The following is a 27960-nucleotide window of genomic DNA, read 5'->3' on the forward strand; positions in this document are numbered from 1 at the left end:
CTTTAATGCTGGCAGGAAGATTTTTGAGGATTAGCTGGAAAAAGCACAAGTATATTTCATTTCAAAGTATTATTTCTATCAGTGTGCATTACTAACAAAAAAACAATTCTTTGAAGCACCTTGTAAATACCAATTGCACATGGCATTCGGTAACACTTTTTTTACAGTGTCATTGTTACACGTTACATGAAGTAATAACTATAAATTATGCATAATTACATGCAATTAACCCTAAACCAAACCCTCATCCTTACCCTAACCCTATAGTAAGTACATGTAGTTAATTATTACTCAGTACTTAAATGTATAGTTACACTGTAACATGGACCTTAAAATAAAGTGTAACCCACTTTATTTTTCAGTGTCCTTGTTACACATAACATGTACTTACTACATCAGTAAATTATGTATAATACAAGCAACTAAACCATAATAAATATTAAGTCACAGTACATGTCAGTACTTAACTGCGTATCCTAATTGTACTATAACAAGGACACCTTAAAATAAGATGTAAAGGAATATTCATAAAAAAATCATACAGTACCATGGTATTACAAACAGATGCTATCTGTTCACCATGAACACTAGGTCTAGCTAACGTTGCAATACATATATAACAGGCATGTTGATTATGACACACTTGTTCAAATAACTCACTGTATTTACATAGCGACAACAATATTATGGTCTAGTTCCGTAGTTACCAACAGCCAATTCATACCTATACATAATTTAGTCTTGTACTGAAACTGTGACACTAAAAAGCCGACAGGTACTATGTAGCGACTATACATTGCAATCCTTTCTTCTCCTCAGAACATAATAGTTTTGACAAAAACGCACTAAATTAATTTTAAAGTAACCAATACAACTTGGCAGACAACAGAAAACTTATTGCGCTTACCGTCGTCTGCTCTTGACGCGTGTATGGCTGAAGACAGTCATCGACCACAACTGAAACAAAAGCCCAGCGCGTCTGTTCGCTTAGCCCCGCCTGCACGTGTGTTATTGGCTCACTCCCAGAAAAAGATTATTTCATTCGCTGCACAGATTGTCAATCAAAGAGCGGGATTTTTGTCTCTTGAGAGAGGGTGTACTTGTAAACAACCTGTAGGTTCTTTACATAATAAGTTGTCATAGAACGTATGAAATTATATACTTAATTGAATTTGCAGTGGATTTCATGTAACAATAATTTAGTGTAATAATTTAATCTATTGTAATTTATTATAGCAGGTTGTTCAAACAAGTAGCTTTTTGTCTTTCTGGGAATCAAAAACCATTAAATGTTGATCCATTATTAATTATATATCACTGTGTCAGATATCTAAATATCTATTACTATCCAAAAGAGAGGAAGATAGCTTTGAGTATCTGGTGTGGTTCACAGTAGTCAGTAAATTTCCTTTGGCATATAGAAGTGGCCCAAATAAACAGCTGAGGTGTGGCCCATTTTAGATCATGTTTGCGGCACAGATCTGACACACATCTTTTAGCCAGAACTAAACCAAAAGAGGTCCATAACTCAGTAGTTAGCCAAATAATAAAAACAGACGTGGCCCATATGTGAAACTTATATGTTATTTTTGTATGACTGAGTTCTGCAAAGGGCTGACGGCCCTTATGTGGCCCACACATGGCTGAACACACCAAATGCCATAATTTAACCACATTTACCTTACCCTTTTTTTTTTCTTAAAGAAAATTAAAATATCAAACAGTATTAAATTGGTTTGCGTGTCATTTAAAATGAAGACTACTCTAGTAACAGGCTATTTTTAGACATATAATACTTAATAATATACTTAATATTAATAAAATTACTTTTAAAACACCAAAACAGCACTTACCTGAAGCCAGTTAGAGCTTATTTGGGCAAAGGAGGTTGTTGTAAAATGAGAGCATGAGAGGGAAGTAACTGCCAGCTATCAGTCACATTTGGCACAAATGTTCTTGCTATCTAGGCGAGGGTCAGCCTGGAGTGATGAGATAATTTCAGTGAGATGGTGTTACTTTCACACTAGCTGGTAATATAAGAGTCATGAAGGAACAATCACACAAAATGTATTCTTTTGTGTTCAGCAGAAGAAAGAAATTCATACAGGTTTGGAACAACTTGAGGGTGTGTAAATGATGACAGAAGTTTCCTTTTTGGGTCAAATATCCTTTAAGCAGCAATAATGGCAACAAAAACATTTCTATCTGCTGTGGATCAGTACTGCACATTGGAGGAATGTTTGCTTGTTGGCCTCATAAACTGCTTTCTTTTCACTTTTCTTTGATTTTAACCATTCCAAAACCTTATATTTCTTCTGCTTTAAATATTAAATCTATGGTCAATCTACTTGTGATTTAGGGTGACTGTCTTGCTGCAGGACTCTCTTTCTGTGTAGTTTCAGTAAAGACTGACACCATTGGCGTAACACAGAATTCAGATTAAACCATCCTGGGCTGCGTTTGCCAAAAGCATTGTTAACACAAGTAGATATGTATAGAAGTAGTGCCATTGTTTTCTACAATCAGACTTATGATGCATTTCAGAATCTCAGCCCAAATCCAGAAGTAGCAAAGTGGCTTCATAGCAATACTGTCACCACCATTCATTACAGTTGAGTGAGGTTCCTAATTTTGAATGCAGTTTTTTTTTTATTAGTTGAGTGAGGTTCCTATATTGAATTCAGTGTTTTTCAAACGTAACACTTCTCATTTAAACCAGAAAGTACTATATTGACTAATTTACCCACAAAACATTCTTCCAGAAATTCTGTGTTTTTTGACAGGCAGCAATTTCTAAAACTAGGAAGGAAGTCTGGTGAGATTCAAAGAAGTTTATTTTGGAGGTCCTCTAAAATCCTTATTTAAAAGGCATAATATGTAAGATTTTTGGATTAAAATATCCAAAAACCACTTGAGCAATGTCATATATTTTGTTGACTTGTGTACTTACATAATCCCAAATGTCTCCAAGAATGTTTAAATCCAGAGAAATAAGCAATTTTAACCAGGACACAGACCGTGTCCGTGCGTCGCCTATCAATGACATCATACCCGCATTACTTTCGGTTCCCAGTTTTATTTTGTGGGAACCATGGAAAACTAATCATGTTATATAGCTCAACACAGTATGTTTAAATCTTGTTTTCTTGATTTACCGCGAGTACCATGTTTTTCCATGTCTAATATCGATCTATCTTACTGCAGTGTGCAACAAGTTTCTCATAGCAGCCGCCGAGCGAATGCAGAATAGCACTATAACAAATAGAGTGCCCCAGGGATGACGCGTTTTTGTAGGCCAACCCGGAAGTTAGCGCCGCACGGGTTCCCTCGGTTGAAAGCCTATGCATTTTTCCCATAGACACGTTTTGTCTATCAAGATAATCTTTACAAGTTAACACAACATTTATAGATTTTAAAGCCTAAATAAAGTCGTCAGATATAAAAGGCTAACAGTAGGCTATAAACGGACTACTGCACACCATGGTCGCGGATCAACGTCACCATCAAGCTTCCTCAAACTTTATTTAGAAAACAACTTTATTTAAAAACATGCTTGCTGATTATGATCTGCGCTGTGTATGAATACTTATCCACTTTTTCATGAGAAATGCTGTCCAAATGTCCCCTTTTTAATGATGACGTCTAAAGTCCCCGCCAAAGGAAGTAGTCCCTTTTAGCAATTTGTTAGCAACCGCCGATTTTAAGACACAGTAAAAGTTTAAAAAATCACAAGTGGGTTATAACTGGTGTGTTTTATGTCATAGATCAAAACGTGAAAGTATTTAGAGGCTTTGTTAACCACAGACCTTATTTCAGGCGTTAACCCATAAAAAAACCCATAGACGTTACGGCGTTGGAACCGGAAGTCCTAAAATGCTAACTCGCTTCCGGATTTTGCCTACAAAAATGCGTCATCCCTGAGGCACTCTATTTCAACACACAAATGTATCTAATATGATAAACAGCGCTGCGTTACCCCTCATACGCTTGACTGGAAGAAGCTCTCAAGCCATGTGTCACGCTCGTCTCTCATTAGCAGTCGCTCCAGTGGCCTCATTTCCGCTCGCACAACACTCTGCCCTGCTCTGCTTCATAACATTAAAGGGTTAGTTAAAGGGTCACCCAAAAATTATTACTCACCCTCATTTTGTTCCACACCCATAAGACCTTCGTCAGGGTTCCCACTCTTTTTCAGCAATCATTTTCCAGGACATTTTCAATTTTACAACAATGGGAATAAAAGACTGGGATTACACCCTAAAGTAATATATTGCTCTCTTTAGTCTTTAAAAGGTTTACTGTCATCTATAATCAGTTTTAAATATGAGCTCTAAATCATACATTATTATGACTACGGAAGATTGTTTCCGTTAAAAAAAAGGTAATTGCGACTTACTTTTACTTTTTATCTCACTATTCTGACTTTTTTTTCTCGCAATTGCGAGTTTATAATTGTGATTTGATATTCGCAATTGCAATTGCGTCATGGAAATGTACAATTCTGACTTTTTCTCACAATTGCAAGTTTATATCTCACAATTCTAAGAAAAGAATCACAAGATACTGTCAAATGCCAGAAAAAAGTAATAAGTGTGAGAAAAAAGGTCAGAATAGTGTGATATAAACTCGCAATTCTGACTTTTTTTCCTCGCAATTGCGAGTTCATATCAAATGTAAACTCGCAATTGTAAGAAAAATATTTAGACTTGAGAGATAAAAAGTTGCAATTAGGCCAACTTTTTTTAATTTATTATTCAGTGGAAACAAGATTCCATAGTTTATTGTCACTACTTAACTACTGATGCACACTTCTATTTTTTTGGCAGTAAGTTTTGGAAGATCATTATCTTTGCAAGGTGGACTTTTCAGGATAAAAGATGGAATAAAATTAAACTCCAACACCTTACAGCTAGATTCCGGAAGATAAATTCTTCAAACAGTGGTACAAGAGGATGTGGTGTTGGTCCTTCAAGAGTCACTCTCAATCTGTCTGTCTATAAAGCCTATATAAAAAAATCTGTCTTCTTGTATTTTACTACAATTCAGAATGTGATTCTTAAATGGGGGGCATTTTTTAGGATTCTTTACCTAATCTAAGTCTCTGAGATCCTGACATCTCGCACTCCTGGAGAATCCAGGAAAATGGTTTCTGATGGTTTCACACTTAATTCTTCACCTTAATTCTTTTGCAGTTAACTTGTCTTTTCTTCTCCACCTGTTTTTGTCTGACCCTGCTGACCCAATGAGCATTTTGCTGTCCAATGGTCATGCCTTAACTGTAATTTCTAGTATTGCATTAGTATTGCATCCTTCTCGTGGGAATTTAATCATTTTTGACCTTTCAGTCTGAGATAAATTTCTTTTTGGCTCATTTTATCTGTTAAAGAAAACAAGCCTTCATAAACTAACTTCATGACTAAATACAAAATTAATAGTAGTTATTAAGATTGATTGGCTTGGAATTGGTAAAATGTGCTTGGGAAAAATATGATCAAAAAATCTACTTGCATAATAATTAAGCAAAAAATCATGCATTTAAGCAGTTAATAACATACTATAACAATATAATAATAACTGCTGCAAGTGGCAACACAAGACTAAACATCATTGAAAAAATACTACTCTCACGTGTCAGAACTCAGCATTCCTGAACATCGCACTGTTTTAGGTCAGTGATAAACTCTTTGGTATCGACTAAAGAAAAACCCAATAACTTTTTAAAAACTAATTTTCCAGGACAACTACAAGATTTTCCAGGACATTTTACATTTTCAATGTGTTTTCCAGGACTGGAAAATTTGTCATCAATTTTCCAGGTTTTCAAGGTTTTCCAGGAGTGGGAACCCTGCTTTGTTCATCTTCGGAGCACAAATTAAGATATTTTTGATATAATCCGATGGCTCAGTGAGGCCTCCACTGACAGCAAGATAATTAACACTTACATTGCCCAGAAAGCTACTAAAGACGTATTTAAAACAGTTCATGTGACTACAGTGGTTCAACCTTAATATTATAAAGCTTTTTGTGCACCAAAAAAACAAAATAAAGACTTTCCAACAATATCTAGTGATAGCTGATTTCAAATCACTGTTTCATGAAGCTTCAAAGCTTTATGAATCTTTTGTTTCGAATCAGTGGTTCGGATCGCGTATCAAACTGCAAAAGTCACGTGAACTATTGAAATTTCGAAACACTTATGACGTAACAAAGCCTCGTTTACTGAAATCATGTGAATTTGGCGCTCCGAACCACTGATTCGAAACAAAAGATTTGTAAATCTTTGAAGCTTCATGAGACAGTGTTATGAAATCGCCCATCACTAGATATTGCTGAATAAAGTTGTTATTTTGTTTTTATTGTCATCGCTTTATAACATTAAGGTTGAACCACTGAAGTCACATGAACTGTTTTAAATATGTTTATACCTTTCTGGGCATCTGAAAGTGTTAATTATCATTCTGGCAATGGAGGCCTCACTGAGCCATCGGATTTCATCAAAAATATCTTAATTTGTGTCTTATGGGTGTGGAATGACATGAGGGTGAGTAATTAATGACATAATTTTCATTTTTGGCTGAATTAACCTTTTAATAATCTCATCCAAGAAGATAATTTCCCAAGTCCCTTCTCGATTCTTTTCCACTGGCTGTAGACGTGAAGACAACACCTCCCATGATTCCATGAAATCAAGGCGTCATTAAAGGATTAGTTCACTTTTTAATAAACTTTTGCTGATAATTTACTCACCCCCATGTCATCCAAGATGCCCATGTCTTTCTTTCTTCAGTCGAAAAGAAATTAAGGTTTTTGATGTAAACATTCCAGGATTTTTCTCCATATCATTCATTTCAATGGGCACCAAACGGTTGACGGTCCAAATGGCAGTTTCAGTGCAGCTTCAAAGGGCTTTAAACGACACCAGACGATACCAGACGATGAAAAGGGGTCTTATCTAGCGAAACGATCGGTCATTTAAAAAAAAAAAAAAAAAAAGTTTAAGTTTTATAAGCACAAATGCTGTCTTTGCTCTTTTCTCCGATGCGCGTTCGTGACGTCACGTAATACGCAATTACGTTAAAAAGGTCACGGTTGACGTAGGCGTAGCAACCACAGTTTCATTCGCTCAGGAAATCTCTGAAAAGTCACAAATTTCTGTCCTGACAAAAATTTTCTTTTAGGCTTTCTAATATTAAAACACCCGGGATACGCACACCTTTCAAGCGTTTAAAATATTCTAACTGACCGCCAGAGTGAGTTTTTTTTTAAGGCGACCCTTATTTTAGAACGTTTGCCCTTATTGTTTCCATGGCGACGCGTGCGTGTCACGAGCGCTGAACGTAGCCATTTTGTTTTTCCTTTTTTATTTAAAATATTCGCAAACTTGCTTACATGTCTTCAACTATATGATATTCCGATTCTCAAATATGTGTGAGAGTGTGTTTTGTCGTTTAAAAACCTTTATAAATGATCTTTATCTTGATCTATAATGCGAGATGGGCGCCGCCATCTTAGTTTGCACTGCAGTTCACAGAGTTCTGTCAGTCTGATTTACAGCAGGTGAATACATCATTTTCTTCTGAAATGTATGCAAGTAAGTGGCTGGTGAACTGGAAGAATAAGAGAGTAAACTTTATAGTTACACCCATTATGTGTGTCTGATATGAATAAATGTCGGCAAATTATATTTGAATTCACTGTTTATTGATGCTTCCACTGACGTCTGACATCAGTGTGTATTTTATAAACTCCAAATGTATTGTTTAATGGTGCTTATGCGTATTTAAATGTCTGAAACCTTAAAAGAAACATTATGTGGCTGAAAACACTGCATAGCTGTGATGACAAGAGAGCGCGCGTCCGTCTCGCAGCCAGAGCGCGAAAGCACAGTTTGAATCTAGCAGTTATTATGTGACGTCGCTGAACATTCTAAATCCCATATGTGGAACCGTACGCCCAGGGGCACAGAAATAAACATCCCAAATGTGGGAACGTGCCGCTCAAAGGGTTAAACAATAAACTGACACAAAGACATTTGAATATGTGTATACGATCCTCCTTCCGCACATTTGTAATGTAAACACTGACTCCATACTTCCGCCTACGTCAACCGTGGCCTTTTCAACGTAATTGCGTATTACGTGACGTCACGAATGCGCATCGGAGAAAGAGCAAGGCCAACATTTGTGCTTATAAAACTTAAAGGTCCCGTTCTTCGTGATCCCATGTTTCAAACTTTAGTTAGTGTGTAATGTTGTTGTTAGAGTATAAATAAAATTTCTGAAGGAGGGACTTCATAGAACAAGGAAGTCATCAGCCCGTTTTTATGACAGTGGAAACAGCGGTAACGTATACAGATAAGTAAATTATGTGAAAAATACTGTTTTTTTTTTACACGCGAAACATGAACACGTTATATTGCACACTATAAACACAATCAAAGCTTCAAAAAACCACGAAAAACGGGACCTTTTTTATTTATTTTTTTAAATGACCAATCGTTTCGCTAGATAAGACCCTTATTCATCGTCGTTTAAAGCCATTTGAAGCTGCACTGAAACTGCCATTTGGACCTTCAACCGTTTGGTGCCCATTGAAAACCTTCATTTCTTTTCGACTGAAGAAAGAAAGACATGGACATCTTGGATGACATAGGGGTGAGTAAATTATCAGCAAAAGTTTATTTAAAAGTGGAGTAATCCTTTAAGATACACCTTTGTTTTGAATAGGTGACCTCTAGCGGTGAAAATATACATAGTGTGCCTTTAACTGAAACATGAACCAGTGTGGTAAAAACCAGAGTTTTGGTTTATGTCATCTTTATCTTATTCATTGAAACACCCAAGTCCAGTTACTCACTTTAAACTTTCTCCATATTTACTACTGAGAAACTAAAAAGATTAGTGTATTATTTTATTTAATTGGATTCTCTTAATCTAGTTATAGGATTAGCAACACTATTTTTTTCCAACACTGCACAAGACTGTGATGAACTGCACTGGAAGAATCTCCCTATTAACTCAATGACTCATAATATCCAGTGTTGCATATGACAGGAAATACTTTGTGGGTTGTCAAGGATTTACGTCAAACACTATAAAAGCCATTAAAAAGGTCTACACAAACAGCTCAAAGATGACATTTGCATGCAAACTGATTCATAGCAGTAGCTGTGACAGAAAAAATCCCAGATCACACAATCTGAAACTTACATTACCCAGGTTCATTGCCTCAGCCAAATAAAGCCCAGCAAATGCACTCATTGTCTCAATATGAAATAAAACCAACAAAGAACAATCTTTTAAATGAGACTTTATTGAAGGACAGAGGAAACACTGCAGCGATCAACACGCAAGTAACCCAGTCCCCCAACATTTTTTGTCGTAGTGCGTAGTGAAATGAACACAGGTTACAGGTCAAACTGTGTGGAAGAAGCTTTAAAACACTGCGAGGCTCACGCTGTGATGGTACTGTTGAGCCATCTGTCAGTCTTGTGAATAAGTTAAGATGAATATAAATATTTTTGAGAACCTTAAACAGTTTGTTCATTCAAGAGTCTCAGAATAAAAGGCGGTCGAAAAATTACAATACTTTGTAACGATACATTGGTTTTGATTAAAAGTTCTAGCAAAGTAAATGTATATAATGTTATATAAGGCATTATATGTATGTATCATATATTCATAGTCTAATAAACATCATAAATTTCTCGACAATTTCATTTTAAGAGGTAGACGACGCAGTTTTGTTCTGACAACATACTATATATCTTTTTTTTTTTTTAAAAAACAAAACAATGTTTTGGGCTGCGGTCATCTGCAGTACTACATTTAGCCACAAGAGACCACAATCCAACAGTTTTTCTCTTGGTTTCTTGTGCTACGTATTGTGCACATCAACAAAACAAAAAATATGAACTGGGCCAAGATTGCATATTTCTCATACTTCCAAGGGATCCATTTGCATAAATGAAACTATACATAATGCAAGCATATTAAGGCAAGTGAACTGCTGGGACATTAAATAATGAATATTAAGAAATGATTTGAAAAGATCAGATTGTAATTCTGCGGCCATCAGTATCTCACAGCTTTATCAGTCTCTACCTCACTTTGAAAGGTTTTTGTTGTCTTTTGAATCTGTAATGTTGGTCAGAGCAGGCAACGGTGAGCAAAGATGTATGTTGGCTTCCTCTGAGTTACCAGAGGACTGGACAGTCAAGGTTAGTGAATCCAGGTTCTTTCCTTAAGTCCCAGTAAGTGTTGTTGCTCACCCAGGTGTCATCTTTGGACTTCCTGTTGGTGATAAAGCAGAAAATAGTTGTAACTTGGATTTGGACCTTTGGAATGGACTTTGTAGCTTTGCAGACCCTTTTCATGCTCACAAAGCAACATTACACACTAAAGAAAGCTGAAAATGTATAATAGGTCCTTTTTTTTAAAGATTGGTAAAGCAGGATAGTTAGTTCATACTGGAAGAATCGAGGTTGGTGTGTTATGTGGTTCTCCTCCAGGACTCTGCGTCTCTCTCGCTGCAGCTGTTCGATCCTCTGCTTCTGCACCTCTGCTGATTCAACATTCCCTTCCTCCAATAACCTGCGTGCACACACAAACAGTCTCATATGAAATTCATTTGTTCTTGCATAACCCGACGGATGCAATGATGTTAGCGTCTGGTGGCCCTAATGGTTATGTCTGGTCCTGGATGTGATACATTTATTTCTGAATAACTCCCCCTGTGGATGTCAAAATTAATGGTAATTTTGTGCAAAATTGTCAAACAAGTATGCGAGTTGCACAATTTTAAACCTTCCAATGTTAATAACTTAGCTCATGAATATTAATTTGATCATAGCTTAATATTCATGGTATATCAATTTTAATATTGGCATTTCAGGTTCTGCTGAGATATTGAAATTGAGTATTGAGAATTTCCCTGGCACTGGTATCATCTACTGCAGTGATGTTATTGTTTAGTAAAGCTATTTAAACTGTCTGAAATAAAATAAGATTAAGTTATAAAGTGCTAATTACTAAAATGACTAAAACTGAAAATAATAATAATAATATAATAAAAATGACAATGTTACATCTGCCAGCTGGAGTGCCCATGATATCCACCAGAGGGCACTCCTGACTCCTTTGCTCTCCTGGTATTTCTCCCACCTGTGGATCGTTAGTTGGTTGTGTTTGTCAGTTTAAAGGCCCGAGGGCTGTTTCATAAAAGATGCTAAGAAAAGCGAGGATTAAACTCCAAAACCTGACTTGAATTAACCTAACAAATGAGTTTGGGCTAAAACGGTTTCATAAAACGTAATTGAAGTTCACGCAGTCCCGCTAATTCGATCCAGATTCACCTAGTCAAGATAATTTCGTGTGCACGCTTTTCTTAAGCAGCCCTAGAGGTCGATCATGGATCAAATCGATCCACCATAGGAAACGGCATACATTTTGTGCTATTTTATGCGTTTGAGACATGGTGTTTTCCTTAGTGCATAACTTACTTTTCACAAGTTTATTCTCCATCTGTAAATGTTAGAAAGTAATGCAAATATTTCCATTTTGAGGCTAAACTTCACAGTGAACGAGCGCTGCTGCGCGCATGCGCGCTAAACAGACGGGACGCAATAGAAGCGCAATAATTCTAAAATATACATTTCGCTAAAATATTTGATGTTGGACATTAAATGTGCCTTATGTACACTTTCAAACCTACAGTTTGTAGTGTATTTTTATGATAGTAACTGTAAATGGACTATTGTAATGGGGTAAATCAATATACTTTGGGACAATTACTGAGTTTAGATTCATCTTCCCAATTAAAATTTAGTCTGTGCATATTAATTTTAATTTTTAATTTTGTGATTTTAATTTCTGCTCTTCTAATAACCATAAAGAGTACTACTGCCAAACAAAACCAGAGAGAAATGTATTCATATATTTTAAAACAATCTAATTAAATATTGGGCACAAAACATTTAGCCAGTAAGAAAGGAAAACCTATATATATATATATATATATATATATATATATATATATATATATATATATATTCAGGTTGATTAGGACACATTTTCCCAGTCATTTCAATAGCAAAAAGTGTCCTAATCAACCTGAATTCCATATATATATATATATATATATATATATATATATATATATATATATATATATATATATATATATATATATATGAGACCAGAGTATAGATTAAATATGGGCCTTGGAAAAGGCTAGCTGACTTTATTGTGCTTTGACTACAGTGGGTATTTTCAGTGTGGACAACAACCATGCATGCCACTTCTGCAGGCTGCATCTTACTCTGTCACTCTTTTCATAGCTTTTGCTGGCTCTGAAACACTCACTTGGTATTTCTCCTGCTCTTTGTCTAGCAAAAAATCACTCATCACTTAATGAAAGCTTACAAATGAAGGCCTGATTGTTTCAGGGGCCTTGTCACAGGTTTATTGATTTTGAATTTCTGTGTTACTTTTGCTATATTTTCACACTTAAAACAATGATTTGGTAATCCTCTTGTATTCTTCTGTGCTAAGAAATAAGTCTCCTGACAGTTCTCTCCCAAGTGCTTCCATTGTTGTCAGCATTAAGTCTGAGAATGATTTAGTGGGCTATATAACACTTAATTTTTAAGAAATTACTTCTCTTTAAATGTTTTGTTTCTCATCATACTTACTTTTAATAAAATATTAAAATAATAAAAATGTCTTAAACTTACACCAATATATATTTTTATTTAGCACAATTTAGTAAATGTGTGTATTATATATATATATATAAAATATACACACATAATAATATACACATAATATACACACACACACACTATATATATATATATATATATATATATATATATATATATATATATATATATGTTAATAAAGTCAAATAATTGTATGTGAGAGAGTCAGTTGTAATATCATTGCGTTCCTATTGGTCAGTGTTAGAGGAGCTCAGCTTAGCCTGACAGTTAGCCTGCTCCGGAGCAGGCTAGCTGCAAAGTGTAAATCTCCATAGTAACTTAATGTAGATTAATTTAGCCTCCCTTCATGCAACCGAGTCAGGGCTAAATTCAGCCAGGATAACTGGAAAATCCCAGCTTAATCCCTTATCTTGCTTTTGTGCAATACCCCCCAGAACACACCAAGCCGACGCCGACGAACTAGTGGCGACGAAAGCAGACTGCAGGGTTGGCTCACGTCGGCAGCGTCTGTGTCCAAAGTTGCCCTGACACACCAAACCGACGCTAAACATCCGTTCTGCGCCTGCGTGAGATGAAATGCCTTTCCGAACCAGTAGGGATTGCAAGGGATTTCGGATTTCGGTAGGGATTCCAAGGGATTCAAAGATTTCGGCAGTAGCTGAACAGCCAATCAGAATGATCAGATGGCCCGACGGACCGACGAGCTCCGACGCCGATTCAACATTTCGAATCGGCCGAAAAAAAGCAGACGAGGATCAACTTCAGCCAACGGTGCGGAACACACTGAGAAAACTTAGTCGGCCGACGAAGAAAAACTGCCCGACGGCCGACCATCAGCTTGGTGTGTTCCTGCCTTAAGCTGTGTTCTTCTTCGCTTTCATTGCATAGTTTTGTTAGTGTTACCACCGCATTTCTGAGCACCTGTATTCTTCTTCCCTGTTCTAGTGTTCATGTTCTCCACCTGTTTCCTATTTTATTAATTTGATTATTGTGTGTATTTGGCCATTTTCCTGTTTTTGACTACTCTTATGGATTGTCCTAATTTAAATAAATGCTGCACTTGGATCACTCATCAAGTCTCAGAGCAGTGAACCAGAACAGATAAAAACACGAAACGGAATTAATAAAACTAGTAATAAATGCTATAATGGCATATAAATAATGCTAAATTAATGGTCCAAAAACCAGTCAGTATCTGGTGTGACCACCATTTGCCTCACGCAGTGCAACACATCTCCTTCACATAGAGTTGATCAGGTTGTTGATTGTGGCCTGTGGAATGTTGGTCCACTCCTCTTCAATGGCTGCGTGAAGTTGCTGGATATTGGCAGGAACTGGAACACGCTGTCGTATACGCCGATCCAGAGCATCCCAAACATGCTCAATGGGTGACATGTCCGGTGAGTATGCTGGCCATGCAAGAACTGGGATGTTTTCAGCTTTCAGGAATTGTGTACAGATCCTTGCAACATGGGGCCGTACATTATCATGCTGCAACATGAGGTGATGGTCGTGGATGAATGGCACATCAATAGGCCTCAGGATCTCATCATGATATCTCTGCGCATTCAAAATGCCATCAATAAAATGCACCTGTGTTCGTTGTCCATAACATACACCTGCCCATACCATAACCCCACCGCCACCATGTGCCACTCGATCCACAACGTTGACATCAGCGAAACCGCTCACCCACACGACGCCATACACGCTGTCTGCTATCTGCCCTGTACAGTGAAAACCGGGATTCATCCGTGAAGAGAACACCTCTCCAAAGTGCCAGACGCCATCAAATGTGAATATCTTCCCACTCAAGTCGGTTACGATGACGAACTGCACTCAGGTCGAGACCCAGATTAGGACAGACGATGAGCATGCAGATGAGCTTCCCTGAGACGGTTTCTGGCAGTTTGTGCAGAAATTCTTTGGTTATGCAAACCGTTTGTTGCAGCAGCTGTCCGGGTGGCTGGTCTCAGACAATCTTGGAGGTGAAGATGCTGGATGTGGAAGTCCTGGGATGGTGTGGTTACATGTGGTCTGCGGTTGTGAGGCCGGTTGGATGTACTGCCAAATTCTCTGAAACGCCTTTGGAGACGGCTTATGGTAGAGAAATGAACATTCAATTCACGGGCAACAGCTCTGGTGGACATTCCTGCAGTCAGCATGCCAATTGCACACTCCCTCAAAATTTGTGACATCTGTGGCATTGTGCTGAGTGATAAAACTGCACATTTTAGAGTGGCCTTTTATTGTGGCCAGCCTAAAGCACACCTGTGCAATAATCAAGCTGTCTAATCAGCATCTTGATATGACACACCTGTGAGGTGGATGGATTATCTCGGCAAAGGAGAAGTGCTCACCAACACAGATTTAGAACAATATTTGAGAGAAATATTCCTTTTGTGTACATAGAAAAAGTCTTAGATCTTTGAGCTCAGCTCATGAAAAATGTGGGCAAAAACAAAAGTGTTGCGTTTATAATTTTGTTCAGTGTATAACCTTTCATTGGAAGCTCAACAATATGGATGTAAGTATTTACCTCTGGTCAAGTCGTAGTCTGGTGTCCGTGGGTGGAAGATGTGGTTTGGTAAGAGGGTCGAGCTCATTGAGCTCCATAGCAAACTTGGTGAATCCATAGTACTGCTCATAATCAGAAGGCATGGGATCTGTACACAAACATACAGATGAAAGCTGATGATAAATAGTTTTCATTTAAATACATTCTGAAATATTAAGCAAATGAATAAATAACTACTAAACACAAATAACTGTATCGTCTGTGAAATACATCAGATAGCATACACCAGAAAATTATGGCACATCTAAAAAAGAGGGCAGACTGCGTGTGTGTGTGTGTGTGTGTTGTTTCTTACTCGTCCTCCAGATGCAGGTAGCAGAGGGTGGGCTGCCGCAGTACATTCCCTCGTGCCATTTCCCAAACAGCTTATGGATGACTTTTCCTTTGTGGTCTGTGACAGCTCCCTCCACCTCATTCATGCTGGAGTTCCAGTACTTCGCCTGCAAAGGACATAGACATGTTTCATCAGGTCACCTCTGAACAAAGAAGTGTGTACATATTTAAATGAGACCACCTGGGTTAGGTATACTGATACTGAACAAATGAGGGAAAATACAGAATCAATTCACCATTAAGGCATCACTAATGTGGCATTATAAAGAACAGTGACATTTAACAGTAACTGCAGCAATCAGGTCAGATGAAGGAGATCACCAGTAGATGTCATACTTGAGTCAGTCAGTGAACCTAACTAATCTCATAGGGGATGAACCATGAATAATTATCTGACTTTTGCAGAATCTCATTCTGTCCTGTTTCTTGTTTGATCTTGCTCTCCTTTGCCCTAATTGATCTTTTCTGTCTTTCCTTCACCCCTCAGCAAAGCCTGACCCATTGTCCTTGAAGTCTGCTGGAAGTCTTTGAAGACCTCAGTGTCTGAGTTCAGTTATCTAAACTGTGCCACACAGATCCCTCATTACATGCTAAAGAATGTGGTGCTCTCTAAAAGGCCAGGAAGGTGTGACCGACATTTTATGTCTTATAAGTTTGTCAGGCAAGGCAGTGTTGAATCAGAATATCAACTGGCCCAATGCTATGGAAGCTCTTGCAATTGCAATTTTATATCTCAAAGTTTTTTGGTTTTTTTTAATCGCAGTTCCGACTTTATGTCTCGCAATTGTGAGATTATTTAAACTCAGAATTCTGAGAAAAAAAGTCAGAATTTCGAGTTATAAACTTTGAATTGCGTCAGAATTGGGATATATACACTCACAATTGCATGAAAAAAGTCAGTATTGCACGTATATCTCACAATTCTGACTTTTTTCTTACAATTGAGAGAGATAAACTTGCAATTGCGAGTTATAAAGTCCGAACTGCAAGATAACTTGCAATTACAACTTGCAATTCTGACTTTTTTCTTGCAATTGCAAGTTTAAATCTCGCAATTATGACTTTTTCCCAAGTTAAGATATTATATATTGTATATATATTCAGAGTTTGCGAAAAAAAAGTCAGAATTGCAAGAAAAAAAGTCAGAATTGCAAAGTTGCAGTTACCTTATTTTATTTTATCTAGTGACAGAAACAAGATTCCATATAATGCAATGTGAAGAAACCTTAAAATATAAGAAAAAAAGCATTTCAGAATGGATGGGATATAGAGGTAGCTGACCTTGATGAAGGTGACTTTACACTGGCATTTCTCACTGTTGGAGTTTTTGATGGAAATTTCGCCGTAGTGCTCGATCCAGCGCTGCCCACTCAGAATGTTGTGGATACATGATGTCACCTTATTCCACTCATAATGATCCCCAAAGCTGCAGGTGAGAGTAAACTGTGAGTGTGTGTCTACTGTAAATTTATAATATGCCTGGTTAGTCATTAGTGTTAGTTAACTAATAGTGTATAATAGTCAAATAATGGATTATATATATATATATATATATATATATATATATATATATACAGTGGGTACGGAAAGTATTCAGACCCCCCTAAATTTTTCACTCTTTGTTATATTGGAGCCATTTGCTAAAATCATTTAAGTTCATTTTTTTCCTCATTAATGTACACACAGCACCCCATATTGACAGAAAAACACAGAATTGTTGACATTTTTGCAGATTTATTAAAAAAGAAAAACTGAAATATCACATGGTCCTAAGTATTCAGACCCTTTGCTCAGTATTTAGTAGAAGCACCCATTTGATCTAATACAGCCATCTTTTTGGGAAAGATGCAACAAGTTTTTCACACCTGGATTTGGGGATCCTCTGCCATTCCTCCTTGCAGATCCTCTCCAGTTCTGTCAGGTTGGATGGTAAACGTTGGTGGACAGCCATTTTTAGGTCTCTCCAGAGATGCTCAATTGGGTTTAAGTCAGGGCTCTGGCTGGGCCATTCAAGAACAGTCACAGAGTTGTTGTGAAGCCACTCCTTCGTTATTTTAGCTGTGTGCTTTGGGTCATTGTCTTGTTGGAAGGTAAACCTTCGGCTCAGTCTGAGGTCCTGAGCACTCTGGAGAAGGTTTTCATCCAGGATATCCCTTTACTTGGCTGCATTCATCTTTCCCTCGATTGCAACCAGTCTTCCTGTCCCTGCAGCTGAAAAACACCCCCACAGCATGATGCTGCCACCACCATGCTTCACTGTTGGGACTGTATTGGACAGGTGATGAGCAGTGCCTGGTTTTCTCCACACATACCGCTTAGAATTAAGGCCAAAAAGTTCTATCTTGGTCTCATCAGACCAGAGAATCTTATTTCTCACCATCTTGGCAGACTCCATGCGGGCTTTCATGTGTCCTGCACTGAGGAGAGGCTTCCGTCGGGCCACTCTGCCATAAAGCCCCGACTTGTGGAGGGCTGCAGTGATGGTTGACTTTCTACAACTTTCTCCCATCTCCCGACTGCATCTCTGGAGCTCAGCCACAGTGATCTTTGGGTTCTTCTTTACCTCTCTCACCAAGGCTCTTCTCCCCCGATAGCTCAGTTTGGCCGGACGGCCAGCTCTAGGAAAGGTTCTGGTCATCCCAGACGTCTTCCATTTAAGGATTATGGAGGCCACTGTGCTCTTAGGAACCTTTAGTGCAGCAGAAATGTTTTTGTAACCGTGGCCAGATCTGTGCCTTGCCACAATTCTGTCTCTGAGCTCTTCAAGCAGTTCCTTTGACCTCATGATTCTCATTTGCTCTGACATGCACTGTGAGCTGTAAGGTCTTATATAGACAGGTGTGTGGCTTTCCTAATCAAGTCCAATCAGTATAATCAAACACAGCTGGACTCAAATGAAGGTGTAGAACCATCTCAAGGATGATCAGAAGAAATGGACAGCACCTGAGTTAAATATATGAGTGTCACAGCAAAGGGTCTGAATACTTAGGACCATGTGATATTTCAATTTTTCTTTTTTAATAAATCTGCAAAAATGTCAACAATTCTGTGTTTTTCTGTCAATATGGGGTGCTGTGTGTACATTAATGAGGAAAAAAAATGAACTTAAATGATTTTAGCAAATGGCTGCAATATAACAAAGAGTGAAAAATTTAAGGGGGGCTGAATACTTTCCGTACCCACTGTGTATATATGTATATATATATATATATATATATATATATATATATATATAAAATAATGAATAAATAAAATTTTTATTCAGAAAGGATGCATTAAATTGATCAAAAATGACACTAAAGATATTTATAATGTAACAAAGATTTCTATTTCAAATAAATGCTGTTGTTTTGTACTTTCTATTCATCAAAGAATCCTGAAAAAAGTATCACGTTTTCCGTAAAAAAAATAAAAATAAGCAGCACAACTGTTTTCAAATGTCAACTTTACAGTTTAGAAGTCATTGCTCAAAAATATTACAACACAGAATGCCATGATCGACCAATCAGAATGAAGTATGCCAGAGAAAGAAATTTCCAAAACATACCATAGTAAATCACCAAAACTATAACTCTTCACTACCATTTCTAACTTTTACATTATGAGCTGAGTTAGGCGGAGAAAACTGAGCTCCATTCATAGAATTGGAGGATCTGTAAAACCTGTAGAACAGTGAAAGCAACGCAACCCACTCATCACAAACAGTCCGTCATCATATGTCATCACAATGTGTGCTGCTGAGTAACTGGCTGCTGTTGTCACTGACAACTTCAACACCTCACTGCCCCAGTCTGCTGTTTCCAGGAAAGATAACTGCTCCATTGCTTAGGGAGAATAAGGACACTGACAACATCAACCACAGCTGCTGCTATAATTTGGACAGTTCCATCATTCAAGACACCAATTACCTACAATCTATTCTTACCTCTATGGTCTACTTTAGTCAAAAGTTTCAAAGCAACACTAAAGGCCCGTTCACACCAAGAATGATAACTATAACGATAACTATATTATTGTCCACACCAACAGACGTTATCTTTCTGTTTATTCTAAGCGAACACTGTAGTTATGTCATCTAGAACTTTAAATGCTCAAGCTCTTTAAAGAAGGATGGATTCTGATTGGCTGTCAATGTTTTTATTGGCTCTCAATTATTCCGACGATAGCGTTTCTCTGTGTTGTTATCATTATAGTTGCAGGGTTGGAGCTAGGGGGCTAAGGGCTTAGCTTGGCCACCTCGCTCACAATTGCTGTTTCTCTTTTTTCTTGACACAAATTGTGTTTATTTAGACATACAACCGCCTATTTACAACTACAATAAACGGGAGACTTTTTAGGTGCGCACGCCAACTTTGCCTCAGTTCTAGGCACAAGTCAAACGAGCGAGGAAAAGGTACAGGTGCTGAGGGCGCTTCAGTAGATCAACAGTGAATGGTGAACAGTAGATATACAAGATTGTGAAAGAGTTATTACAACATGATTAAATATGGAGGCAATTAAATCAGTGTCAAAACTGTGCATGCATATATGCGGGGTTAAATTGGGCTGGGGCCGTCCGGGGCTGAGCCCCGGCACATAGGCTTAACAGGGCTCGACATACGCTTATCCGGGACAAGTGGATTTTTTGATGTGAAAGTAATATATATATTGGCGGCGATAGCCTATTGCGCTGTTGAGGCGCATGTAACCTATTGAGGAGAATTCAAAACAAATTAGCTCTACTCACACAAAGAAACTCAGTTATTATGTAGCAATAAAAATTCAATATGTGGGGTTTTTATAGCTATTTAAGACATGATAAAGTTAAGCATCACACGACCGAAAGTGCTGAATTCCTGAATATCACCATGATTGAAATTGACACTAATTTCATACAACAGTTCAATAAACAAGTAGTTAATATTAATTACTTATGTTTTAGGTGCAATATTGCCTGTTTTTTGTTCTATTGTAGCAGCGAAAATAGTTCCAAACAAGGCAGAACCAGCGCATCTCACAGCTACGCTCAGCCGTTTCGAATGATTCAGCGTTTTGAACGAATCGGTTGAGTGAAGATTTAATGGCCCAGTCATAAACAACTGCTTCATTCTTGATTCAGCCTTTTGAATGAATCATTTGAATAAATGACTCATGCCCTTTATAAAGGTTAATAAAATACCCCCAGGGTAAATAACATAAATATGCAGATTTAAATATGTCACTGCTGATAAAACACTGATGAGAATATTGTTTTTTTCAGAATAAATTATATTTACAACACACAAAAAAATCCTATTAATGTCGAGCACTGTATTTTGTATTTATAGTCTCTCCTTTAATGGTAGCATCACTCTTATATTTGATACTGACACATAGGAGAAGGCACAGGCCTACAGAAAGATTTTATTGTCATCAGATGTAGCCTTGCACACTACCAGCATCTATAGAATGATTTTGATCTGCATTTTAGTGTTCATAGCAGAGGGCTCTCTCAACTTGTTATATTTTAGTTTGTCTTCACATACACATGCATCCCTGAAACCACAGAGCCCCCCCACATAACAAATCCCAATTTAACCCCTGCATATACGTATTTGTTATATGCGTCACATCTCAAATGTAAGGATTAAAATAGAGCCTACTGCTATGTGAGATCACAATTTAAGGCACAAATGATATATAATTTTTTATCTGTAATTTAATGCACAATAAATGCGAGCACTGTGCATTTGTACTAGCAAATAGGCGCCAATTTTGTGTTATTTGGTAAAATACAATCCAAATTATGAATTACATTACATTTAAATGCATAAAATAACAAATTTTACATTCTGGCATATGTGCTACATGTGTCCTGACATTTCATCCATCCATTTCATTTTTCGCTGTTGAATTGTGCAACCTACTTGTTTCAATAAGAGGTAGCAAAATCTGAAAGGGTAGTACAAATTGTCAGAACACTGGCTTCTGCCTTTGTCATATTCACATTCTTGTACACGGGGATTCAAAAGAGAACACAATTTTTCCTTTGTACTGAGTTCAATTTAGGTATAGGCTATGGAACTGTTGCAATTAATTTATTTTGACAACTAAAAGAATGTTAAACATTTGAAACAGACCTTACAGTCTCAGAATTGTTGAAGAGTTGACTAATCTTTGAACTATGTAGTCATCTGCATGTCTCATCCATGAGGATGCAGTTATGGAGAACAATCTATTGGGAGTTTGGAGAACCAGAACTAGGCTGACTGAGCAAGCTGAACTTTAGCTATAGTGTGAGATTGTTTTCTATTAATATGCCTGTAGGTGAGGAATAACACAAAAATACTTTGGACTTTGTGCTCTGCGTTTCACCCATCCAATAGTACAGACACAGCAGTGAGTACTGAACACACACATCCACCATGAACACACACCCACCGTGGGCAGCCATTTTTTGCTGCGGTGCCCGGGGAGAGATTGGGGGTTAGGTGCCTTGCTCAAGCTCCAGTTTTGGGTAATGAGAGTGGAAGAAACCACTCCCAACTACATTTCCTGCCAGTACCGAGACTCGAACCCATGACCTTCGGGTTACAAGTCCGACTCTCTAACCATTAGGCCACAACAAACCTTATTACATTTACATTCAACACTTGTTTTACTGCATCATCATGTATGTACAGCCCTGCCCTTAATGTATAAACAGACTTTCAATGTATTAATAATACATGCTTGCTTCTCTCAAGTGTGCAATAGACCTGTGGTTTTCAACCTTTTTGTCTCCAAGGTCCCACGTTGTCCACAACAATATTCAAAGAGCCCATGACTTTTGTGATTTAGTGGATAAGGATTAAGGATAAGCATTTAAAGGGAACCCCAGGTATTAAGACTTGTATGGTTTAATATAAAGCAAATGATGTCTCTTACTGAAATATGCAATAGAAAACCCATGAAAGATTTACATTATTTAAAAAAATCCTATTATCCTATATAAATATCCTATCCATATTTTGGACAATGGGGGGCGCCGTTTTGTTTATTCTATGTCGATGATGTCAAATGGTTGCATTCGGTGAGCTACTGGCGCTACCCTGTTGCTATTTTTACCACAACACAACTTGAATTATAATATTCGATGCAACATTGTGCGGCTTTTGATTGTAATTTTCAGTCAAAGGGCAACAAGAAAAGCGATGCAAGTCTTCACTGCTTTCCTAGCGATAAGAAGAGGAGAATACACTGTACACCTAAACAAAACGGCGCCCCCCACTGTCCAAAATATGTCAAGGATTTAAAAAAAAAAACATAAATCATTCATGGGTTTTCCTCTACATATTTCAGTAAGAGACATCATTTACATTATATTAAGTCATACAAAAACAGCAGACCGGATAGCATGTGAAATAAACAGAAGCACTTACCCAGGGAGAACCACATGAGTACTTCCTACAGGTACAATCTCCATGGACTTTCCCCAGAACTTATTCCTCCACCTCACATCTGAAATCAGTCACATATAACACGATTAGCTTCACTTCTGCAGACATCAGCTAATTTGTACTGACACAATAAGCCTGCATTATTACTGTGGTGTTACCTTGCCAAAAGATGAAGTTTTTAGAGTCAGCATGACATGCTGATATGGGGGGGTGATGGCTGACCTGGAGGATGAAAACAAAATTGTAATATTGCATTAAACATTTGCAAATAAAGCACCGTTTCCATCCCATATGTTCCTAGAAAATTGGCAAAAAATGTCTGGAATAAAAACGGAAGCTGTTGCAATCAGGGAAGCCATTGTGGCTCTTTTTTCATAAACTACTTGCGCCTCAGAGCATGCAGATGAAACGCAATAAGCACTGTCATGTTATCTTGCGTTCAGAGGCAGATGCCTGGTGTTTGGGAACACAATCGAGTGAGACGGTTTTGAAAGGTTATTATACCCAAACATGTTGATGACAGATTTTGGCTCAGGCATTTCAGAATGATCAAAGCAACATTTGAGATGCTGTGCAATGAAATTGGTCCCCTGGTTAGTCCAGTTTGCACTCACATTCTCTGTTTAGTCAAAAGTCACGTGAGATTTTTGTTGTGTTTCTATTATACAAACCCGGTTCCAAAAAAGTTGGGACACTGTACAAATTGTGAATAAAAACAGAATGCAATGATGTGGAAGTTTCAAATTTCAATATTTTATTCAGAATACAACATAGATGACATATCAAATGTTTAAACTGAGAAAATGTATCATTTTAAGGGAAAAATAAGTTGATTTTAAATTTAATGGCATCAACACATCTCAAAAAAGTTGGGACAAGGCCATGTTTACCACTGTGTGGCATCCCCTCTTCTTTTTATAACAGTCTGCAAACGTCTGGGGACTGAGGAGACAAGTTGTTCAAGTTAAGGAATAGGAATGTTGTCCCGTTCTTGTCTAATACAGGCTTCTAGTTGCTCAACTGTCTTAGGTCTCCTTTTTCGCATCTTCCTCTTTATGATGCGCCAAATGTTTTCTATGGGTGAAAGATCTGGACTGCAGGCTGGCCATTTCAGTACCCGGATCCTTCTTCTATGCAGCCATGATGTTGTAATTGATGCAGTATGTGGTCTGGCATTGTCATGTTGGAAAATGCAAGTTCTTCCCTGAAAGAGACGACGTCTGGATGGGAGCATATGTTGTTCTAGAACTTGGATATACCTTTCAGCATTGATGGTGCCTTTCCAGATGTGTAAGCTGCCCATGCCACACGCACTCGTGCAACCCCATACCATCAGAGATGCAGGCTTCTGAACTGAGCGCTGATAACAACTTGGGTTGGCCTTGTCCTCTTTAGTCCGGATGACATGGCGTCCCAGTTTTCCAAAAAGAACTTCAAATTTTGATTCGTCTGACCACAGAACAGTTTTCCACTTTGCCACAGCCCATTTTAAATGAGCCTTGGCCCAGAGAAAACGCCTGCGCTTCTGGATCATGTTTAGATATGGCTTCTTTTTTGAGCTATAGAGTTTTAGCCGGCGAATGGCACGGTGGATTGTGTTCACCGACAGTGTTTTCTGGAAGTATTCCTGAGCCCATGTTGTGATTTCCATTACAGTAGCATTCCTGTATGTGATGCAGTGCTGTCTAAGGGCCCGAAGATCACGGGCATCCAGTATGGTTTTCCGGCCTAGAGCCTTACGCACAGAGATTGTTCCAGATTCTCTGAATCTTTGGATGATATTATGCTCTGTAGATGATGATAACTTCAAACTCTTTGCAATTTTTCTCTGAGAAACTCCTTTTGATATTGCTCCACTATTGCTCCACGGAATTGGTGATCCTCTGCCCATCTTGACTTCTGAGAGACACTGCCACTCTGAGAAGCTCTTTTTATACCCAATCATGTTGCCAATTGAACTAATAAGTTGCAAATTGGTCCTGCAGCTGTTCCTTATATGTACATTTAACTTTTCCGGCCTCTTATTGCTACCTGTCCCAACTTTTTTGGAATGTGTAGCTCTTATGAAATCCAAAATGAGCCAATATTTGGCATGACATTTCAAAATGTCTCACTTTCAACATTTGATATGTTATCTATATTCTATTGTGAACAAAATATAAGTTTATGAGATTTGTAAATTATTGCATTCCTTTTTTATTCACAATTTGTACAGTGTCCCAACTTTTTTGGAATCGGGTTTGTAGTTTATGCGCATGTCTTCTTATCTGAAAAAAATTATACACATTTTTGGAATTTATGAGCATTTTGGCATTTCCAATCAGCATTTTTTTATGCAATAACACAAAATTCGCTTAAAAGTAGGTGGATGGAAACATAGCTATATTCACATGCCATACAAAAACACAGCTTACGTAGAGCATCCTACCTGCTCGGCAACAAAGCGAAAGCCTTTGTCTGGACGATCACACTCGTAGGTTTCGCCCAACACTGGATTAAAGGGTTTTCCTCCTGCTCTGTAGTAACTGGAAGCATAGCCAGACACGGCAAATGTAGCGATGTACACCTACAAACAGATCAGTGCACTCTTGGTTAGTTATGCGCTGATATATGTTGCCCATTTCTTCACACTCTTTATTAAGACTTTATTGAAATGACACTGTTTCTGATCTGTCCGGCATGTGAAATGGTATTTTATTTACATAATCTGGTGTGAAACAAAATATTCAACCAATAAAAAGATCTAGGCTGGACCTGTTTTTATCCATTGGGAAATGATTAGATCACGAAAAGTGTGTTTTTTTAGACCTGAATGTGACTTTGCATTTCATTGTGGAGGATGAATCCCTCTTCTGGAACACTGGAAGCACCTGGGAGGCTTTTTGACAGGGATGTGAATGCTGAAAATCAAGTTTACCCTCTCTAGAGCATTTCAAAGTATCCCAATGGTAACGCTTCTTCTTCAAACCTGTCTTTATTTTATTGCTGTAACCTTTGTTATATTAATGTGAACTGGCATTAAATTACTGTGATACGGATATCTAATACACCCTCATTTTCATTCAGTACCAGAAACATTTTTTAGCCAATCACCTGAGGGAAAATGTGGCCTATGAGACATCAGCCAAAAAGGAAAGTCATTTCAGAGGCAAAGTAATTTATTTTTTTCCAACTGAAGACCAGTTTTTTTTTTTTCCCCCCCAATTAAATAATGTGCAATGATGAATCATGCACAACTAGAGTAAACCGGTCAATTTTGATTTCATATTGATTTAAAATTCTTTGTCTCTTGTGATTAAACTACATCATACCTAAAAGCTACAAGACACTAAGCTACCAAGACATTAGTGCATTGGAAATTCAAAAGATGAAGCTATTATTTAAATTGAGAGAAAGGATTGCTGTCTTCCTCCAGAGACTAAGACAGAACGATGATGGGCGCTCATTGAGTGTCATTGGATACAGTAGAGTGAAGCTGACTAAAGCATATTTCCAAGCGGGTAGAATGATTTCTGAACAATAATCATGGTCTCATGATGAGCAATAATGGATCCCATGATGATTAGCCTGGATCAGACATTTTTTATCACTCTAAACAATCACATCAGGCTAATAAATTCTCATGCATTGTGACATCATAAGTCAGACTATGGAAGTGTGTGAATATTACAATATTAATAGTAAACAATAAAATTTACTATATATATATATATATATATATATATATATATATATATATATATATATATATATATTAGGGCTGACCCTGAATAGTCGACGATTCGATGCTTCGATATGAGGAGCCTGATTCGACTACCAATCTTACAGTCGAATCTTCGCAGAGGTGTTATGAAACGAGATATGGATGCGCTTAATATCTGATTTTACATAGATGTACCGGTTCTCTCCCAGTAGGTTAATATACAGCCTATTATGTTAATCCTGTAAATAAAAATGTGAAAAGAAAGAAGCTTTTAATAAATATTTTTAATGTGCGTGAATAAATCCAACCACCCCTGTGACAGATTTAAGTTTCACTTGATGAACCATGATCTGTGACCGATAGAGGAGCATCTTGGCGGCAGGAATTAAATCTTTAACAATGTCTGGGATAAGAAAATCTAAAGTGTAGTATTTGATGCTCTTTGAACCACTGTAGTCACGTGGACTATTTTAACAATGTCTTTATTACCTTTCTGGGCCTTGAAAGTGGTAATTAAATCATTGACTATGGAGTCAGAGAGCTCTAAGATTTCATCAAAAATGTCTTAATTTGTGTTCTGAAGATGAACAAAGGTCTTACAGGTGTGGAACGACATGAGGGTGAGTACTTAATGGCAGAAATTTCATTTTTGTGTGAACTAACCCTTTAACTTTGTAAGGATATGCAAATGTGAACATAAAGCAAAACCAGAACACTTTGCATTCACAAAAGTCAGAATATCTCCTGAAAATTCACATTTGCACCAGAAAGCATTTGGATGGCAGTATTTCTTTTATTTTAATGTGCAAAATAATTGTGATTTGCTAAAAATATTAACGTAGACTTAAGTCCATGCATGTTTTTAAATTCCAAATACTTTTCATATGCAAATAGGTTTGTGCAATTAAGCATGTGACCTCTGCCTACCATGCGTTCAAATGGGTCCTGTGTTTGTGCGGCCTTGTCCAGCAGTTCGCTGTACTCCAGTTCCTCACACAGCCTCTGCAGTGTGTTGAGCGGCTCATTGAGTTGAACAGGCATGGCTACTTTAGACAGGTCCTTCCCGATGTTGTTCTTCAGGATGTTCCACAGGCTGATGTTGCTGGTATTGGGACTTGGGGAGGGAAGACAAGACCGCCGCTGTTCTTGAGAACCACCGTTCTCTATGCAACCTAAAAAAACAAAAAAACATTTGTGGTTCAGGAAATGCATCTAAGATTGATCTACA

At 37.7% G+C, this 27960-nt stretch overlaps 1 protein-coding gene across 3 annotated transcripts in view; it reads right to left on the minus strand.

Annotated features, from left to right (window-relative positions):
- Positions 1-9293: 9293 nt before the first annotated feature.
- The window catches only part of osbpl3b (oxysterol binding protein-like 3b), a 96147-nt gene continuing 77480 nt past the window's right edge, over positions 9294-27960 (minus strand). For all 3 annotated transcript variants that reach the window (XM_048152095.1, XM_048152097.1, XM_048152096.1), the window contains 9 exons: positions 27660-27904; positions 25458-25595; positions 23188-23251; positions 23012-23090; positions 16914-17058; positions 15595-15739; positions 15261-15387; positions 10470-10592; positions 9294-10292 (listed from right to left, as the gene is read on the minus strand). In XM_048152095.1, coding sequence (XP_048008052.1) covers positions 10196-10292; positions 10470-10592; positions 15261-15387; positions 15595-15739; positions 16914-17058; positions 23012-23090; positions 23188-23251; positions 25458-25595; positions 27660-27904 — 1163 coding nt within the window. In that variant the 3' untranslated portion in view covers positions 9294-10195. The remainder of the gene's footprint in view (positions 10293-10469; positions 10593-15260; positions 15388-15594; positions 15740-16913; positions 17059-23011; positions 23091-23187; positions 23252-25457; positions 25596-27659; positions 27905-27960) is intronic.

The sequence above is a fragment of the Megalobrama amblycephala genome, linkage group LG13 (assembly GCF_018812025.1).
Source record: "Megalobrama amblycephala isolate DHTTF-2021 linkage group LG13, ASM1881202v1, whole genome shotgun sequence".
NCBI classification, from domain to species: Eukaryota; Metazoa; Chordata; class Actinopteri; order Cypriniformes; family Xenocyprididae; genus Megalobrama; species Megalobrama amblycephala.